This window comes from Temnothorax americanus, unplaced genomic scaffold (genome assembly GCF_048541705.1).
Source record: "Temnothorax americanus isolate GAGA-0224 unplaced genomic scaffold, ASM4854170v1 Scaffold29, whole genome shotgun sequence".
Lineage (NCBI taxonomy): Eukaryota > Metazoa > Arthropoda > Insecta > Hymenoptera > Formicidae > Temnothorax > Temnothorax americanus.
The window spans coordinates 139,406-158,994 of NW_027509432.1; the positions used below are offsets into that span (position 1 = coordinate 139,406).

Consider the following 19,589-nt stretch of genomic DNA (forward strand, 5'->3'; position numbering starts at 1 on the left):
CACGTACCCTAACGATCTTGCGTAACGTCAAGAGTATGCATCTGCATTCCTTGTGCCCTCGGAGTTTAAAATATGTATTATCGTTACCTCAAATTTTTTTAATAATAAATCGTCATCGTCAAATTATTTGCTTATTAGCCGCGAGCAAGGTCTTCCACGCGCAACTCGCTCTCACCCTGATTGTGAGCATCCCGGGCCGCACTTTCCACGCACCATCGCGCGTCGCAAGGCGAGATACCTATACTGTAATACCGATGTGAATTGAATTCCGAATGTAACCGGTGCTCACCTTGGCCCACTCTTTCGGGCTCTCTTATTTACGCTTTTTCACCAGCGAATTTATATACATACCCCTCCATATTTACATATATGAAGGGGTAAAAATCATAGTGGTGTAAGTCAGATTTTTAAAAATATTTTCTCGCGTGCGTAGATGCACGTTATATATTGTACAGCGTGCATCCATGCACGCGAGAAAATATATTAAATATTTGACACATCTTACACCACTGTGGTTTTTACCTCTCCATATATATATGTATATATACACGCGCGCAAATAAGCCAAATTTTCAAACGATTCGAGTTTTCGTTTTGGCACGATCCAACAATAAGTCTGCAATTAAGTTGTTTCACGTTAAAAGAACCGATGCATTGTGGTATCGTTGTACGTTGCACGGTGCAACCTACGGATAGTTTAACTTGTTTCAACGCCAAATTTTGTACCCAACCTTAAAGAAGCGACGAATACCCGCGCTGAGAAAAAAATTTGTTAGATCCAAGAAAATATTTCTTTGAATAGTAGAATGGTACTAATAACATATTTACTTAATATAATCACATATTTATATATATATTTATAATTATATATCTTTACTTAAATTTTAACTAAAAATATCTAATACACTCGTCGTGCGAATCGCAAGTCCCGTCAAAGGAACTTTATTTCAACGTGTCGCTATTGAAGATGAGTCTCAAATTTTAATTGTCACAATTTCATTTAAATTTGCGACCAATAATCTCACTGTTACATATGTACGAGTTACTATTATAACGTCCATAAATACTTGTATCTTGACGTAATTATGAAACTGTACGTGACCGACTGTGATAAAATCAACAGGTGTTATAGAATTCCACCTGATTGAACGGAGAGAAAAGGCTTGCTTCGATGCACTATCCTTGTATAATTATAAATCGATATAATCATAATCGACGTGCGATTGGCGATTTGTAGAGATATATATAGTTGAAATCCCATCGAAGAAAAATAATTCTTTATACATTTATTTTATATCATTGACACATACACGCACATAAACGTCGCGCTTGATCTCGCGGGATGATTTCGAAACTGTTCTCGCTTGCGTCAATGTAACGTAATAGATTAGTATTCTTCTCATAAACTTGGTCTTGGTTTCCTTTCACTAGTTGCGACGTTTGAATGTTCACGTGGAACGTATAGCTCTCAAATAGCTTTTATAGTTGATTCGACAGCTTAATTTCGTTGAATTGCTCCGCGAGACCGAAACCGATTTAAGATTTATATATCCCGTTACTTTAGTACCAGGACGATATAATGCAAATAAGTTTTAAGTCGATGTCTCGCGGTCAGTGAAATCTCACAATCGGAAACTCATCGAAACTCATCGAAAAAGCCACCAAAATCTCGCGATCGTCAAATAGATAAAGTGCGTAGGCGGCCGTGGCCATTTCATTATTGAAACTGTTTTGCATATTTGACCACTAGATTGAGAATTTTTCTTACCACAAAATCTGAATAATTATGATCAACGACGAATTACGATCAACGTTTGCAAATTCGCGGTAAATGTGAATCTCGTTTCGCGTTGTCGAAAATAGCGCGTCTCGATTGTATCCGCATGCTCGAAGTAATGGAGAGAGAGTCGTTTCGATTAAATAATTAAATAATTATCGCCAGTGGTAGATCGCTCGGTAGAAGTCGATACGCATATCTTGGCCAGTTTGTGTTCGGGTAACGTGCAATGGGGAGCACGTGCGCTAATTGCGCTATTTGCCCCGCCATTAATTCGTCGTTGAACGTTCGCTTTACGTATACCTACCTGACTTTGACTATTATGTGTGCGTGCGTGCGTGCGTGCGTGCGTGCGTTAGTCAAACTTAAAAATTATCATTTTGGAGATAATTTCAGAATACACATTTTATGTTATGATACGTATCCGCAATTATACAGATTACGTTTTCCACTTTTATTTCCAACGCTTTGTCAGTTTGGAGAGCTAAATGAAAGTCCTTTATGTTAACTGAACTATTCGGAAAACTATATTCGTTAGAATCTCGTATCGTCGAACAAATCAATTTTCAATCACCTTAACAAATTCTTCTACATCGAGCTTACCTATCTTTTCTCGAGCGCGTTACAATTAATCGATTACAAAAAATGAATAAATATCTGTGCGCGCGCATTTTTTCATCTTTTATTATATTATAATATTATTCTGCTTCTCGAAGAGAAAAAGTTAGAAGGTTAGTCAGAGAGTCATTAACGACGACGGACACAAAAATTCGAGCAATTTCTCATTACCGGTGCGCGGCGGTTTTTGCCGCACGTTCTATATACGAACTGGCGCGGCGCGTTCGGCGTTATCCCTCTCGATGGCGACGCGCGATGACCGAGACTACCGAAAGATGCACTCGGCGACAAAGATTTCAAACCTTTAGCACCACTGCGCGTGCTTTTTTAGCACGCAGTTTCTCAAGTCAATAAAGCCACGAGCTATCGATCCGCAAGAATCCTCTCCGTCTTTCTCTCCTCTTTAACCGCCTTTTAACCCGCGCGCGTTATACGTATCTTCCTTCTCTTCTCGAAGGCGAGCTGGCAGAGTACTACGCTACTAACAGTTATACATATATATGTAGATATTAGATAGTCAGATCGGATAAAAGATAGACGGACCGGACCACCTTCCGCAAGGACGCTCAAATCATCGGAGGTGGACATCACATGGCTGGCATGGCGTTTATCAATCTCCTGACGCGCGGGCTGCGGCGCGGCGCGTTATCTGTGACCTGTGACCTGTGAGAGAGAATAACGATGGCGATACCGTGCCTACACGCGCGAATCGACGGAAGGGGAATCGACGAGTCGCTCTACATCTGTCACCATCTATTTTAGATTTAGATCATATTATAGATTTATTGAGAAGAGAGAATTGAAAAAAGTTTGTTTTTGCGTCTGTCTTTTAACGTGTCTTCATCAGAACCATGTACTTACTACTTACTGGCGAATTTATTCAGAAATACTTGGTCTCGCATCATCTGAAGATCGCGATCTCACGATCGGCGATCCAGTAGTGTTAGAAGCGTTTGTACATATACGTACATATAGTTTTGATTCTTCTACGCAATAACACTTAACACTGATGCGATTTCGTGCGGTTGCGTTGCATCTTGCAATCCAGTTATTACACGCCCGCTTTATTACATATCCATTGTATTACCATATTAACCGCGCAAAGTAAAATAATATAATTGTCAAGCGACAATTAATATATTCCGTCACAATTAGTTGGTTGATAGCGTTGAAACGTTGTCACTCTGTATAGCTCTATATGTGGCTTGTGCCTTGAAATACATAGCTCTTTTATTACACAATATGATACGCTTCTCGCTCTAAATTCGTCGGCAAGTACATGCCTCTGGAAGATATGAACTTTAAACGAGCAATTCTCGGTATAAAAGAAGAAGCGGGACATTGCTAGTCCAAGTGCTGTCGACTATCTAGGTCCAACTATTTAGGTCAACGGTATCGCGTATAGAGTGACTACGTCGGCGTCGCGTCGCGTCGCGTCGCGGCGTCGGGTCGGGTCGGTTCGTCTGTCGACGACGCGACGTTGCAGCGTTGCAGGTGCATCTCTCAGCATCTAATATGTACGCCGGATGCTAGCCGCGATATCAGCCGAAAAATAAAAGTCATCCTCATATTATAATACCCATCCGAGCGGCAGGTATAGTTGCAAGAAAGAGCGCAGGTGCTTGCAAACAGAGATCACTCGCGATTACTTCGGTGCGGGCTCCCCGGAAGGATCAGGGCTCCATCGACGGCGACGTGCGAAGGATTCTCAGGATCGTTCGCTTTCAGAGCCAATTATTTCAATGTACGATAGCTAGGATAGGCTATTTGCGTTGCTACGTTATATTTTCTGACGAGGGTCACCTATTAACGGCATCCCGATGGACATTTTTAATAGGCTATTAATGTTAACGCGACGTACTTTCTAACGCTGATGGATGGAGCTCTCTCTCTCTCTCTCTCTGCGTGCGTACGTGCGTGTTCGATCATGTTTTCAGGGCATGCAATAATGAAGCGACATTTTATTTGTAACATAATTATAATAAATGCGGATTGCATTGCACATTTATATGGAATTTTCTAACGCGATTACGTTTGCTCGACAAAACACATATTTTGCACTTATAATAGCCGAAGGAGGCAAAAAGGATATTTATCGAGAGATATCCGCGACTATCTTTTTCTCTCTTCGCTCTTCCTGTCGCTATAATTTGAGGAAGCGTCTCTATCGAGTTCTGCTTTCATTCCGCTTTGAAATTACTATCCTATGGGGCCAACACCCTACGCTACGCCGAGGATATACGGTATTGGCGAAATATCGTGACTCGTTTACGGATTCGTCGTTACGAGTATATGCATTTGTTGCATTTTTCGTAAATTCATTTTTCTCTTTATGTGTACAATATTTCGGATGAATAAAGTAAAGCTGCAACTGCGAAGTCTTACAAAAGCAGCAGGCAGTTATAGGGGTTACCTAGCTACTACCTAATTGTAAGCTTTTCTAACACTTTCCTCGACATCGTCAACATTAGCCTATACTATTATTGATATGTATGTAAATTTACTTCTTTTTCCAATATTTCTTCAATACCCTATTTTTCAATCCCGTAAAATCTATCGTAAATATCTTTTCGTTTTTCATCGATGCCACAACGTATCGCATATGATTCCCGTGATTATTTATAATAATATCACTGCATCGGTATACATTAATTTGTAACGATTTGGTCAGATTTGGCTGAAATATATTTTCGTCCTATCGTATAATATCTATATAAATGTTTCGGTCCTGCGCGCGCTTCACACAAAACTTAATAATAATGTAGGAAACTTTTAGAGGAGATAATTGATGCCGATGACAATATATTATAGGAATGAAAATTAGGAACGCGATGTGGAATGAGTAGTTTTATTTCAATACATGAAAATTGCTGGCAAGCCTCGAATATACGAGCTACGACGAAGATGTCGCGGAGAAAGCTTACGACTGTGGTGACGCAGTTGACGCAGCTTTTACGAAATATGGGATGGATTATAATTTGAAAAGTATACATGATACACACACACACACAATTATACAATAATTGATATAATAACCCTCGCAGACGTAAGAAAGATCATAGAGATGCGGCGTTGCCTCTTTCGCTCTTTTTTTTGTGCGAGCACAAGCCTGTTTCCTAATTTCTACACGCTACACACACGATGCCGATGCAGCAGTTATTTCTCAATATCATTTGTTTTTTTCTAATTGGGTATTTTCTATCGGGATCAATGGTATTCGCGCGACTCTTTTTCCCTTTACTTATTCCCTATTGGCTATTTTTCATCTCCTCGGATCATTACAGAGAGGATTCAATAAGACCCAAATTTTTGCGGCGCGCGCGCGCGTGCGATTACTCGCTGGAAATGTACGCGAATGAGAGATATTTTTGGGCATAAGATCCAGCCGGAAAATTCTCTGGACCGGCGCCAACGATTCCAGTCTTCGCGTCGCGTCGCGTCGGCTCGCGGCTCGGCAAACTAATTCATCCGTCTACGTCTACGAGATTATACCCTTTTTTCGCCGTGAATATCACGAATCAGAGATCCATAGTCGCGTGGACTTTGTTAACCTTAACAAATATCTAATTTGTTCTAATATATAATAGCTTATCATTATACGTATTAAGTTGCAAACTCTGCGGTCGTTGGTCGTACTTGACTTGTCCGACGGATCTGATGTCAGATCTGTCGGATTATTTTTTCGAGTTAAACGCCCAAGTTTTTTCAGTAAAATATATATTTCAATATTGTCAATATCAAAATCCGCAAAAGAGTGAAAAGTAGAATAAGGCAAATTATTCGATGATCGCGCCCAAAATTTACTTTAATTTAATCAGATTATTCGAGCTTCCCCCCCCTTTCTCTTACAAGGATCGTCGCGATAATCTCTATTTCTATCCATTGCTCAAATGGAGAATGACGATGTGGAGCGTGGAGCGTGCCGCGCGAGTATGATCCGTTCGCAAATTAGCTCGTGTATAGTGACCTTACCATTTGAATCGTTAGGTAAGAGATTCGGCGTTAAACATCCAGCCTTGTCTCTTCTCGCAAATGGCGTTTTACTTTTGCACTATATGTACCTATATATCAGCCATAATTTAGATTTAGATAATTATGAAACAATTTCAGTATTTTCAGTCGTTTTATGGAATGATCGCGTTTCGCGATCATTCCATTTGTTATTTGTTATTTCCATTAGGATACAGCTGCACGTTATTCGGGATTCGGGATGAAAAGAGTTTTGGCCGATGGCAAACTCTCACGAGTCATTAACTTACAGGACTTACACCAATTTAACATTGCGGCGCCGGATCTTCCGTAAATAATATACGTATATTATATACGACCTGGATAATCATTCCCTTTTCATTATCGTTATTTACCACTTGTCAACGTTCAACGTTAAGAACCATAATCGCGAAATATCTCGCGCGAACGTGACTGCAACATGTATATGTTTGCAACGCGATTGGCGCACGTTGAACGCACGTCGAATGTACTCGTATGTTGCGCGTGCCATATTTTTTGATATTTTTTGATATTATCAAGTTACAGAGTTACATATAGCTTTCGAGATCTTTATGTGACGGTGACGTGTAAAATATATAAGCGATCTTTGAGTGAGAATAAATGAACGAGCGTTCTTATTATTAGCTACGTCTCTACGAGGTACTCTACGTAGTCGCGATGCAATGTGTCGAATTAAATGAGTCGCGATTAAATAAGCACTCGCGAGTATGTGTGCGTCTCGCACCACTCGCACACAGTTCGCACTTGCGACACGTGCGACTCGCGCGTGGCTCTTCAGTCCTCAGACTTAACCCAAGGTCCATCGCGCCTTTTACTTATCCGTACGCTCGATTACTGGATTACTCGATAACGCACAACCAACCAGGGTTTTGCGTTCCGTAACGCGTCTTATTAATGTCCTACGCGAGATATTGACGCGTTTAAGAGCATTACACGAATATTTGAATGTTTATATACAACAGGGTTTTATTAATCACGCATTTATGAAACGTATATAATCGTGCGAGTACGGTTAAACAGCTTGTAAAACAGCTTGCCACAAGCGAGTCACAGCGAGTCGCGTCGTTTAGGTTTAGGTTTAGGAAAGTGTGCGCAATGGAGAAGATGCATGGATATCGATTTTACGGTCTTACAAATCAGTCGCGGGTCGCGATTAAAGCGCGATACGCGATAAAAATCGAGTGAGATCTGAAACGTAAAACCTAAAACGTGAATAAAGTGGGAAAAAACCCGCGAGAGACGGGAAGGATAATCGCCCGAGTCGCCCGATGACGATTGATCGCCCGAACGACTTATAGACTTTAGATTTAGAGAAAGGGAACGTATAGACGAGAGACACCGCCGATACACGCACACATATACACAGATTTCGTTTTCCAGCGGCGACGAACCTAAGGCTGACGCTGACCGCGAGGATAACAGCTGGCAGGAAGCTGAGGAGGTTAGCGAGGTGTCACCACGCGTCACGTCGAGGTGGTGGGTCTATGGGGGGCTCCGCCCCAGCGGTCCCCCGGCTCGAATCCAATCGGCAACTACCGGAACGGCGGTGCCATCCTGGCACGGGCCAAGACCGCCCCGCTTCCGGTACCACTGTCCAAACGGATGAAGAGTCCCTCCAACGTCATGAGGCAGTCCAGCCTCACGAAACTCGGTTCCATCATCAACACCGCCGTCAACAAACGTGCCGGTGAGTACTGACGATGAGTATTAGTCTGCCCGGTCTGCCTCTATACATAGTTGTCGTCGTCTCCGTCTCGTCGTCTCTGAAACGCGCAAAACTCCAGGTTTTCCGATCGACTTAAATCGACTGAAATACCAAGACGTGTTATTCGTTAGGAAGGAATATATATCGTTCCTTCCCTTTCTCCTTTCTCTGTCGAATCGTCATCGGTGTCGCGTACGTCGCGCGTCTCATCGGTATACAGGGTACAGGACTCGAGGTTCAAGTACTTATAGTTTCGAAACTTGAAGCGCGTGGCACGTATTTTTCGCGCGGACGCGAAGCGACGCGACAAACTTTTAAACTCTGGTCTTTCCTCGCGCCTATCCACGTGTGGCAAGCGCTTTGGTTACCCCGCAGTTACGCCGTTTCGAGAAATTCGAGAATCTTTCCCTGCACGGCCGCGCGTCGTGTCGCGCCTAATGGATAAAAGTAAAATAAACGTATGCTATAGAATCAAATATGTATGTATACTTACGTAGAAATTTTGAAATTTCTCAACGGGAAATCCCATTTGCAAAATTTACGATATGGCGATTTTGATCTTATTCCAGAATTTTAATCAGTATATAGACTCTGGATAAGCGATCGAAACAAGAATCGGTACTTTGTGGCAAGTTACGATAATCCAGAGTAGCGCACTTTGAAATAAGCTCCGCACATAAGAATAAACTTAATTGTTCGTCCATCGCGCGTAAACGCGTGAAAAATGCGTACGTTAGAAATAGTCACAGTTCGGAACGTTCTTCCGCTACTTGATTTCTTTATCAGAGAACGTACATCGCGCTTTAATCGAATACGAATTCAGCGTCCCACCTTTTCGACTCCTTCTTCGAAGTCGAGTCGAGTTGGCTTTGACATTCCTGTAACCCTGCGCACATATCCATCAAGGTTTTTCAACATAAAATAATAATGGGATTTTATTACACGTCTAATTTATATACGCTTGCTTCGAGATAATTTGGAGCTTTCTCTTTTCACATATTTTTTCACTGTACAAAGACACGTCGTCCTCCCGAAGAACCGCACGTCGTTATACTTTATGCGTATATAGAAAATTTTAAATCGATCGCTTACGTATGTACGGCAAGTATACCCAACACCCTTCTTCGATTCAACTATCGAACAGATTGTTTCTACTCGATTTAAGAACGTAATTTATTCTTGATTCTTACTTCTTTTTCTGCCTTTTTGTTACTCGGTTTGTTACCGCTGCAGGCTTTTATCAGCTTTCGTTTCACAAATCATTTGCCGTGTATCGCAGCGTACGTGCCTGATGTACTTATGTATATGTCTTTACGAAATCTTTTTTACGTTGATAAAAGAAGCGATAAAACTTTGAGGTTTCATATTTGGCGGCGTAAACACTTGTCCCGGGATCGACATTGCGCGCGAGAAGGAGCAAAGATTTCGAAATTGTTTACAATTCGTTAGAAATTCGTTGTGCGCGGGAAAAACTCGGGTGTCGCGGTTGTCGCGTCGCGACGAGGTAAACTCGTCAAGGTAAGGTAAGGTGAGGTAAGGTTGCCGTTGATACGCGAGCCACGCGAGGATGTATTCGCTAGATCGTGCGTGCGTGTTGGAAGAAGCGCTGTCGCTGTCGCTGTCGCTGTCGCTGTCTATTCGAACGAAAATATGGTTCGTTACGTGGTAACGCGTAACAAGCTGAAGGAAGAGAAGGACGCGAACGCCGCGGCCGTTTGCGCCGACCACGCTTACTTCCGTGAGTACCGAACCGAGATGACTGGCGTGCAATTCACTCGCGGCTCGCGGGTAAGCGCAACTCACGGATCACCTACTTGTACGTACGTACAATACATCCTTGGGAGCGCGCGGAAAGTATGGATCTCGTTAGTACAAACGTATTAACGTAGCGACTCTAATACGTTTGGCAAAGCGAGCTTCGTCGCTCGTCCTAGCTTCGCGTACTTGGTGCCACTTTGAGACAGTCTCGTCTCTTTCCGTCCGTGAAAAGTCAAGTTGCCGAATTGGCGGTGAGCTTTCTTCGACCACTCTCTGGATTATTTCTGCGGATTAATCGAAAACGATGATTAGCCTTTCGAGCTAATTTCGCGCGGATTTTGGAAAATGGATCAGTCGGAAATCCGTGCCTTTGGATCCGGGACCTTGGCGCACTCGCGAGGGAGCACGACGTCGCCTCTGTTTTCTTCTCTCGAGGAGTTACGTGACAAATTAACGGAGCTCTTAGGTAAATTCTGCAACATCGAGAGCGAAAGCTCTTACATATCTCTTATATATCTCGACGAAGCGCGACGACGCGGAATTTCTTCTTGGCTCGTGCGAGAGATGACCTCTCTGTCTCTCCTTGGAATAGCGGTATGTACTAACAAATATCACGGCAAACATATGAGTCGCGGGTCGGCCCTAGCGGCCCTAGCGCAGCTATTATAGCTGATGCCGTGCGCGCTAGGCCGCGCTCGATCCACGTAACACGCTTTTGCCAAGTGATCTCTCCGTTTTCGCGGGGTTTCGCAGCTATGTTGTTACGCAGACAGGTCGCTCGCGATCAAGAGTCGCGTTTGGAGCCACTCGCCTCTTGGCCGATCACATTTTATCAAGTACCTGTACGATCGAAAAAACAATGGAACGTAAAACAATTTCTGGTCAAAGATATCGAAACTTTTTTGGGGGAAAAAAGAAAAAACAACTTTTCAAGGTAGCAAAAACATTTTTACCGTCTTTAACGTAAATGTAAACGTAAACGTCAATGTGAGCAATGCTCTCGTTGTTACCGCACGGCGCACGTTATTAAATTTGATACAGACTATAGACGAAAAGGAATAACTGCCTTTTTTTCTCGAGTGGCAGAGCTGTCTAAATTAAGCAACGAAACAACGACTGTGCGGTACCGCGCGTATGTCGTACATACCTATTACGTATCTCGATCTCGAGGCACCTGGTATCTTTGCGGGTCTTATATCTGGATTATCCATAGATGCTGCCGAAACGCTTTTACATTTTTTGGGTTGTTCGCCATCGGCGTCGGCCGATCGTTCGATAATCGTGTATCGCGACTATCGGAAGAGAAAAGGGGAAGGGAAGAAACATCTCCGAGATGCACGTACGAGATACAAGAGCAACGCGCCTGGCTCGTCCTCAAACTTTGCCGCCTAGCCGCCTCGACGCCTTGCCGAATGCCGCGTAGCGTAGATTCGCGGCGATTCGCAGCTTCTCGGCTATCCTCGTCGATCCTCGTCAGTTCTCGTCTATTCTCGGCGGCACGTTCGCGCGCAGGCGCAGACTCCGCGCGTCGTCCCGTGTCCCGTCGTCGTCGATGTCGATGGTCGTCGAGCACCGCGCGTAACAGTCAAGATGGTGGTTACCGCGGAGCGGAGGTAGCGCGCGCGCGAGTAGCGAGACGGCGAGACTGGCTGTTGGCTCAGTTGCAGTTGGCTGTGGCTCTGGCTGCGCAGTGACGTCACGCCATAGTCGCGTTGTGCGGTTATGCGCCTGTGAACTGCTGTGAACTTCCGCCATTGAGAGCAGCCGCGCGTTACGTCGAGACTAGAGACTCGAGAGAAAGAGAGCGCTTTACGGCACGGTGCTCGGCCGAAAATATGTGACAGAGGATCGGCCTGAATCTGTCGCGCGTTCTCTCGCGTAGCGAACTATCTCGTCGCCAGTCGCCAGTCGCCTGATCGAGCGCGAGTGGTCGCCGGCGGCGTGGCGTGGCGTGGCGTGGTCGTGTGGTGGCTCGCACGCGCCCGCGCCTGTCCGAGAGTGAGCGCGCGCGTACGCTCTCGCGGCTCGCCGCTCGCCGTTGGATCCCGTAAATCGGGAGTAAACTAGCGCGCGAACGCTCTCCGCTCTCCGCTCTCCGCTCTCCGCTCGCGTGTATCGCCCCTCGTGTGTCGCGTCGAGTGTCGAGATGGCCGGTAAGTAGTGCTCCAACAGCTCCGTCGCTCTTGATAAGCCGGCGCATATACGTGTCCGCGCGCCGCCAACGACGCGCCAGCGACGGCTACGACGTTTCGCGCTGCTCCTGCTCCTGCTCCTGCTTCCCGCTGTGCGGCTCGTCTCCTCGCCTCCTCGCCCTCTCGCTTCGCGTCCGCGCGCCGCGGCGAGGCGAACCTTGACCCAGATTAGGGACGCGGGTATAATCGCGACGCGCGAGTCCTCTTCGCGTAACAGCGCATCCTTCGCGTCCGCACTCCGGATTCTCCCTGGTGCGTGGGGGGCAGCTACCTATGTGCCCGTCGCCGGCGACGGCGAAAACAGCGGTGGCGACGGCGGCGGCAACGGCAACGGCGGCGGTGGCGGTGGCGGTGGCGGCAACGGCGGCGGCGGCGGCGGCGGCGGCCTAGAAACACGATGGATTACGCCGAAACTTCAAGTAGGCTCACTTTTACCTCTCTTCCGCTCACCCTCCGCAATCCGCAATCGTATCAATTCTCGCGCGACCTTCGCAGGTCGCGGGAGGACTTTGCGCCGGCCATCTTCGCCGTGTCCCCTCTTCGCTTCTCTTCGCTCTCTATCGCTTACGCGGTCCGTCTTCTACCGCTTGTAGGTACGGTCGCGGTGTTTTCCAAGTGACCGAAGTGACTCCAACGAGACACCCGCAACTATTTTCCAACAGAGATGATTTCTTTACTCGCTCTCTCGTTTGCGGACGCACACTCTTGCTCTTGTCTTCCTTTCGGTTCAAAGTAACGCAAGGAAGCGTTGTACTGGCGTTACCGCGTGCGTTTCCTTTTGCTCCGTCCCGCAGGTGCGTAGCAGTGGTACCCTAGGATGGCCATCGTTTCGCTTTACTCCTCTCAACTCGATGTGCGCGAACCCCAGCTTCTCCTTCCAAAGCTTTGCGAAATAACAACGTACTTTTCTCCATTCCCTGCCATTGTGCGGAGATATCTCCGTTCCGTATTGGAAGTGCAACTCTGTATGCTACATCAGGGAGAGACAGACATCCAAGTTGATTCCACATAACGTACTAAACTATTTCTAAACAAATTGCGTCACTTGCGTTACTCTGGGCTTCTTTATACCGATTGTATAAATCGAATGTTTACACGTTCCACACGTATGGCTCTCGTTCTCCGTACGCAGGCATTTGTATGCCTGATAAAATAAAGAATTGTGTATAAATGTATATTGTGCGACACGCGTTCCATATTCCACCTCCATTTCTTTTCGTTTATCCGTTACGACTGGAAAGTTGCTATTGACAAAGACGTTTTACGCACTGATTTCTCTGATTAAGACACAAAAGGTGATCGATTATTCCAAAGTAATTTTTATTACTCACTCTTGTATCATTCGCGCACGCGCCAAGTTATCGTGTCAATCTGAGACAAATCGTTTTAAAATCACTGTTGTACGATGTTATATTACAGGCAATGGTGACATACAGTGGTGCTTCTCACAAGTGAAGGGGACCTTAGAAGATGACGTTACGGAAGGCAAGTTTCACCGGAGAGAGAAACATCTTTTTTTTGTCTTATCAGTTTACGCGTACCAAAATAAAACAAACAACTAGTCGGCTTTGCACATGTATCGAGATTCTGATTCAAACGTTATCTCGCGTAGCGCACACAAATTCATTCTTTTAGTTTGCATCACAATATATATATATATATATATAATTAATGTATTCTTGACTCGCGTCAAGATTCTAAGATTCTTTCACAAGTTTTGCCATATACCGTACAAACGTATATTTGTATAATAAATACGAGTGTTACGTTTTTTTTCTTATTGCAGCTGACATAATCTCATGCGTTGAATTTAATCACGATGGCGATCTTCTCGCGACAGGAGACAAGGGTGGACGCGTTGTCATTTTTCAAAGAGACCCCATTGTAAGTGCACGTGCAATTATACGATTTAAAAGATGAACAAATTTCAAGTACAAACAAACGCTTTCTGTGTTTAAAATATGATTAGCCAAACAATCCGATTGTCGCTCTTAATTATTAATGTTTTCAACGTGCGTGCATAATTATGTCTTGCACGATACGCATCTTACGCGAGTCAATTATATTTGGAGCGTCATCGATGACGTTTGATGTATGGAAGAAGAAAATACAATTTACATATTTACGAGACTTTCTATTTTGTTGTAAGACGCATTCGCGATATCACGTGCGACGCGGCCGTGCGTCGATGTTAGAGATCCGACTGTGTTTCTACCATCTTTGCGCGAAAAGGCAGGCTTATGTAACATTTAATAATCTGGTATCTGTCCGATAGCTTCCATTGGGCCAAACGGCTCTTCGCTGACGATGAGTCTGGCCGTTTGAGCTTACACGATGGACATTGATAAAGATTGCTTGGATGAGCGTTATAAGATTACAGATGTAGATGGTTATAAGTTATAAACTTTTAAGCGCGATACTTGGATTGTTACAACTGAATCTATCGACTAGTATTAACGTTAAGATACCCGTGTTATTAAAGTAATAAATTATGAAAATGACAACATTGTTTGCACAGAGTAAAAACAGTATACCGCGAAGAGGCGAATACAATGTGTATAGCACTTTCCAGAGCCACGAACCTGAGTTCGATTACCTAAAATCACTGGAGATAGAAGAAAAAATTAATAAAATTAGGTGGCTAAAAAGAAAGAACCCCTCTCACTTTTTACTCTCCACGAACGATAAAACGATCAAGTTGTGGAAAGTTAGCGAGAGAGATAAAAGAGTGGAGGGGTATAATACGAAAGAGGAGAATGGCGCGATACGCGATCCTGCCTGCGTCACTGCCTTGAGGGTAAGGAATTCTGGGTTGTATACTTGATTTATTTATATATTCTGGATTTACACACCTTAATATTATCAAACGCGCGACGATAAAAGTTTAATTGTGTCATCTATTTTGAGAAGAGTAGTATATACAAATTGTACAAAATGTTGTTTGACACGCGTATTTGATTGTGCGTTACATAGGTGCCAACCATAAAACCAATGGAGTTGATGGTAGAGGCATCGCCAAGGAGGATATTTGCCAATGCGCACACCTATCACATAAACAGTATAAGCGTCAACAGTGATCAAGAGACATACCTCAGTGCCGATGATCTTAGAATTAATCTTTGGCACCTTGAGATAACTGACCAGAGTTTTAGTATCCTTTCTTTTCTTTACGAATCGTGCGCGAATCAATATTTCTTACGTCGGATGATATTTTCTGCAATATTCCAGAATATTAGTTTGTCAGCTTATAGCAGATGTATAATTTTCCTAACCGTAGCATACAGATATAGTAGACATTAAGCCAACCAATATGGAAGAGTTAACGGAAGTCATAACTGCGGCGGAATTTCATCCTGCGGAATGCAACGTGTTGGTGTACAGTAGTAGCAAAGGAACTATTAGACTTTGCGATATGAGATCTGCTGCTCTCTGCGATCAGCACAGTAAGCTCTTCGAGGAGCCTGAAGATCCAACCAATAGGAGTTTTTTCTCAGAAATTATTTCAAGCATAAGCGACGTAAAGCTCAGTAATTCTGGAAGATACATGATCAGCAGAGACTACCTCAGCGTGAAAGTGTGGGACTTGCAAATGGAGACAAAACCAATCGAATGTTATCCCGTAAGTTTGCATACTCTGTGATATTCCTAAGGAAAGCGACACACACACGCGCGCGCGCGCGCACACACACACACACACACACACACACACACACACATCTTTTATATAAATGAAACTCTTGACATGTGCGTAACCCGCTGTCGTAAACCTACGCTTTCTGCAACAACCTTCTCTTTCATTCGGTAAATATTTCCTACTTTATCGCAGGAGATATATATCATCATCCGCGTATAACTGTGTCACATAATTGTCTGAATATAGCCTTTTTGTTACAACAGGTACACGAATACTTGAGATCAAAATTATGTTCATTGTATGAAAATGACTGTATTTTCGACAAGTTTGAATGTTGTTGGAGCGGTAATGACTCTGCTATCATGACGGGCTCGTACAACAATTTCTTCCGAGTATTTGATCGTACGACCAAACGCGATCTTACTTTGGAGGCAGCACGCGACATTGCCAAACCGAAAACACTCCTGAAGCCAAGGAAGGTCAGTACATTTACGAGATCTTGCTTTATTCTCATAAGAGTCATATTGTACGCCGGCATTGCATATCGCATATGCCGCGACTTAAAGTTGAAATATTTACTTACGTTTGTGTTACACGCGATTGCGTAGGTATGCACCGGTGGCAAACGCAAGAAGGATGAGATTAGCGTCGACTGCCTGGACTTTAATAAGAAAATACTTCACACCGCGTGGCATCCATCTGAAAATGTGGTGGCTGTCGCTGCTACGAACAATCTCTTCCTATTCCAAGACAAACTCTAGCACATCTGTATGCAAGTACGTAAATACGTTGACGTGAATATTAGCTGGACTGCCAGAGAATCGAGCCATATTTTAGCATTCGAGTTTTGCTCGTGTGATTCGTGTGATTACGTGCGACGTAAACCGATTGTCTCTCGTAGATTATACAACGCTATATATTGACGTGAGCTAGGCACGTTGAACCGAAAACTCCCAGTGGAACCACGGGTGTCCGAGAGTACGAGTGACGATAGTCGACTACTAGTCCGTCAGTGGTCGACTGACCGAAAAGTGGTGTACGTAGCGCCGTCCACGCAGCTCACATTCGTACATACCGTACACACACCAGGATATAGACATACCAGGATTGTGCGCCCGATACTTTGTCGCGTGCATACGTGTATGAAAAGAGATGTGCAAACGCGAAACACACGCATAACTCTTCAGGCTATCAATAAATTCGCTAGCTCAAATATATTCGCAGATGAAAAGGAGACGTGCGCTTTCGGCAGAATATGTGATTCAATCGATTCGCAGACTCGTGTTGGCAGTTGATGTATGACTTGTGTAAACTACTACGGGTTAGTAATCTTTTGCGCTCGTATTATAAAAAATTGTGCCATCGCGCAGCGTAGTCTATATGTGACTCGGCTACACAGACTACCCAGGGTGTTTGATTATCGCATCGGTGAAACAGGCGGCAGGGTGAGCGGAGCGGGGATACGGATTTCGAGTCGCGCGCTGCAGTTTACGTACGCGTCATACGAATATGTGGTGCAAACTTTATACAAGTCTTTTTCCTCAATCGATATATGCCTAACTAGCGTGGAAAAAAGCAAAAAAGAAAAAATAATAGAAAAGAAAAAGAAAAACGCGAGAGAGGGGTTTGTATTCGTCGTACTTGAATTACGGCACGGGCGACCCTTGAATTACGAACGGAAAAAGAAAAATAAATTTTTCTCTTACAAATCGCTTTGCGACTAATAATCCGATCCGAGCGTTTCTGACCTCGACGTAAGAGTACGGAGTAAGTAAACGAATAAGATTTACGAATAGTTTTGCGCTCGTAGAATCGAAATAACGACGGTTACCACTACGAAAGCGTTCGACTTTCGGTAAAGTAACCTGCGTCTGCATTATTTGTCTACCATTTACCGTTTACGATACACACGTCGGTATCGCGCTTGTTAAACGCGCGTGCGCGACAGGCCTATTTTCTCGTTAGTTTATTACTCTCGCGAACCACGCGTTCATCTCAGTCGCCAATACGAGTCAAAATGACGATAGAAAGTATAATAAGCCGGTATCTTTCCATACGTTATGGATATCTGGAAAAACCAAACGTTGCTGCACCAAATACATCGAGCAATAAGTGGCGCCGATTTAAGACAATGTATAATAAAATATATCAATCGTCATTTTCTAAAAAAGAAAAAAAAAAGAAGATGCGCCCCGATCGGGAGATGAACGGAAATCGCATAGATATGGAATACAGATTTTCTAATCTTTCTTAATAACTTATCGACACTCTCGTACTCCTACAGATATAAGCAGCAATTTCGTACACGAATAAAATAAACCTAAAAGTGCATTTGTGACGATGGTAAGCTGGGCTTGCAGAGTTTATACAAATAAAATATTTGCCGAATAATGTACACCAGCGTAATGTAACTTTGATAAATATCCAAATCATGAAACAGAATATTCATGTCGAAAACTCACACACGCGTCCTATCATTTACCATTTACATTTCTTTCATCTTTGCACATTCACCGTTGGTCAAAGAAATCCACCGTTGTATCGTGGAAAGTAGCACGTCGGTAAAGTAATGCGATATAATACACGCAGACGACGAAAATAATACAAGTAATGAATAAAAGTCATGGAAAATGATTCGATACATATATATATATGCGAATATTTCGTACAGGAGATAGTTTTAGAGATGACGCGTTAAATTGTGTGCTTTCCCATATGCAATTGATATTCTAATTTCATACGTATCTACACATGTATATTACGACATACGTGAATCATATTTACAATATTTCTAAAGAGATTTTTATAAAGGGATAGAACTCGACGTTTTTTTACCCAGATAGACGTCATATTACGTATGACCGGGGAGAGCGTGTTCCTTTGGGTCTGTTTTTTTATTATCGCTGAACTGCCCGCGCTATAGTTTAGCGATAGAGAAAACAGACCCTTAGTTTTTTCACGTTGCGTGTGAGTTTTAAATATGACGTGTGACGTGTGTGCGTGCGTGCGTGCGTGCGTGCGTGCGTGTGTGTATACATATGCATATGCATATACAGACATGTATGTACGTACATATATACATACATGATACATATAAATATATTTCTAAAGTAAAATTTGCGTGGGAAAAAAAAACTGCTTCGTGATAACGTAAGAATAAAGTTGCAGATTTATAGAGACAGGATTGAACGTGAAACAATGAAAAGATATATGCACGTGGAATGTAATTTTTTATGGTAAAAATAACGCTTCTTCATTGGACGACGCGCTTGGACGATCATCGATGGGAATACGCGAAAAGTTTAGGGTCAATAAGTTTGACGCGTATGTACAAATCATTTTGGAATATGTCGGAAGAGTAGTTTTGAAGATAGTTTTTTAAAAAAGGATAAAGAGCGACGACCGGGATTATACCTAAGGCTGATCTGATTAACGTCGTGGATCGCTCATCGATTTCATTTAGGTAGCGTTTAATTAAGTTACGATCGCAAACAAAGACCCTTTGGATATACTATCTTGTGCGCTGTTTCCAGAGCCAATAACGTGCGTATTATTATTACGTTTCTCGTAACTCGGTGTCGATCTTTATTAATTCGCGACGATGACGATCGTAACGGGAATCCTGGGCCCTGGCACCTGGCGCGCGAGACGCGAGACGCGAGACGCGAGACCTATCTCATCGATGTGACAATAGAAAACCGTTGTACGCGTACGTTATTGCCTCGTATCGTTGTTGTTAGCGCCAAAGTTGGAGGCTCTATTTTTATTAACAATCGCGCGAGCGTATATAATCCGAATGTAAGATTTTTTTATTTTTTATATATAGCAAACAGTCGGCGTCGAGCTTTGTGCCGCAAGTACGCGTCGCACGTGGGGCAGAGAGAGAGAAAATATC

The 19,589-nt window shown here is 43.7% G+C and overlaps 1 protein-coding gene across 4 annotated transcripts; it reads left to right on the top strand.

Moving 5' to 3' along the window:
* The first annotated feature begins 7,737 nt into the window (after nucleotides 1-7,737).
* On the top strand, nucleotides 7,738-18,089 carry Tws (protein phosphatase 2 regulatory subunit tws). 4 transcript variants are annotated; one of them, XM_077410543.1, is made up of 9 exons: nucleotides 7,738-8,092; nucleotides 13,480-13,545; nucleotides 13,847-13,944; nucleotides 14,579-14,857; nucleotides 15,034-15,211; nucleotides 15,345-15,679; nucleotides 15,958-16,173; nucleotides 16,303-16,470; nucleotides 16,596-18,089. In XM_077410543.1, exons 1-8 carry the CDS (start codon nucleotides 8,008-8,010, stop codon nucleotides 16,453-16,455), a joined length of 1,410 nt encoding a protein of 469 aa, XP_077266669.1. In that variant the 5' UTR covers nucleotides 7,738-8,007; the 3' UTR covers nucleotides 16,456-16,470; nucleotides 16,596-18,089. The 4 variants fall into 4 exon arrangements, with proteins under 4 accessions (XP_077266669.1, XP_077266668.1, XP_077266671.1 ...); XM_077410542.1 differs by lacking the exon at nucleotides 7,738-8,092 and adding an exon at nucleotides 9,536-9,848; XM_077410545.1 differs by lacking the exon at nucleotides 7,738-8,092 and adding an exon at nucleotides 11,536-12,021.
* Nucleotides 18,090-19,589: the final 1,500 nt, after the last annotated feature.